The sequence below is a fragment of the Geospiza fortis genome, unplaced genomic scaffold (genome assembly GCF_000277835.1).
Source record: "Geospiza fortis unplaced genomic scaffold, GeoFor_1.0 scaffold244, whole genome shotgun sequence".
In the NCBI taxonomy this organism is placed as follows: Eukaryota; Metazoa; Chordata; class Aves; order Passeriformes; family Thraupidae; genus Geospiza; species Geospiza fortis.
In genome coordinates, this window is record NW_005054370.1 from 3010706 (window position 1) to 3011007 (window position 302).

Here is a 302-nt window from a genome sequence, read left to right on the forward strand (position 1 = left end):
GCAGCAGGGGCAGCAGCCCCCCGGGAGTGGGGGCTGAAGTTCCAGCGCAGCCCCCAGGAAGTGCTGCCCAGTGCTGACGGGAGGAGGGCGAGGGGCGTCCGCATGGCCCTGACCCGCCTGGAGGTACCGGGGGGCTGGGGTGGAGCAGGACACATCCATCCCTTGGGAATCTCCCCAGAGACACTTCTGTGTTTCCTGTCTGTCAGGAGTGGCCTCTGGCAGGCTCTTAGGGAATCTGGTACCTGAAGAGCTTCTGGTACCACAGAGAGTTTTCCAAAGGGAGCCCTTTCCCTGATGCTGCT

General features: G+C 63.6%; 1 protein-coding gene across 1 annotated transcript in view; it reads left to right on the forward strand.

The window, feature by feature from the left end:
• FDXR (ferredoxin reductase) overlaps positions 1–302 on the forward strand; it is a 10101-nt gene that overhangs the window by 6800 nt on the left and 2999 nt on the right. The window contains exon 9 of the mRNA XM_031059926.1: positions 5–123. Coding sequence (XP_030915786.1) covers positions 5–123 — 119 coding nt within the window. The remainder of the gene's footprint in view (positions 1–4; positions 124–302) is intronic.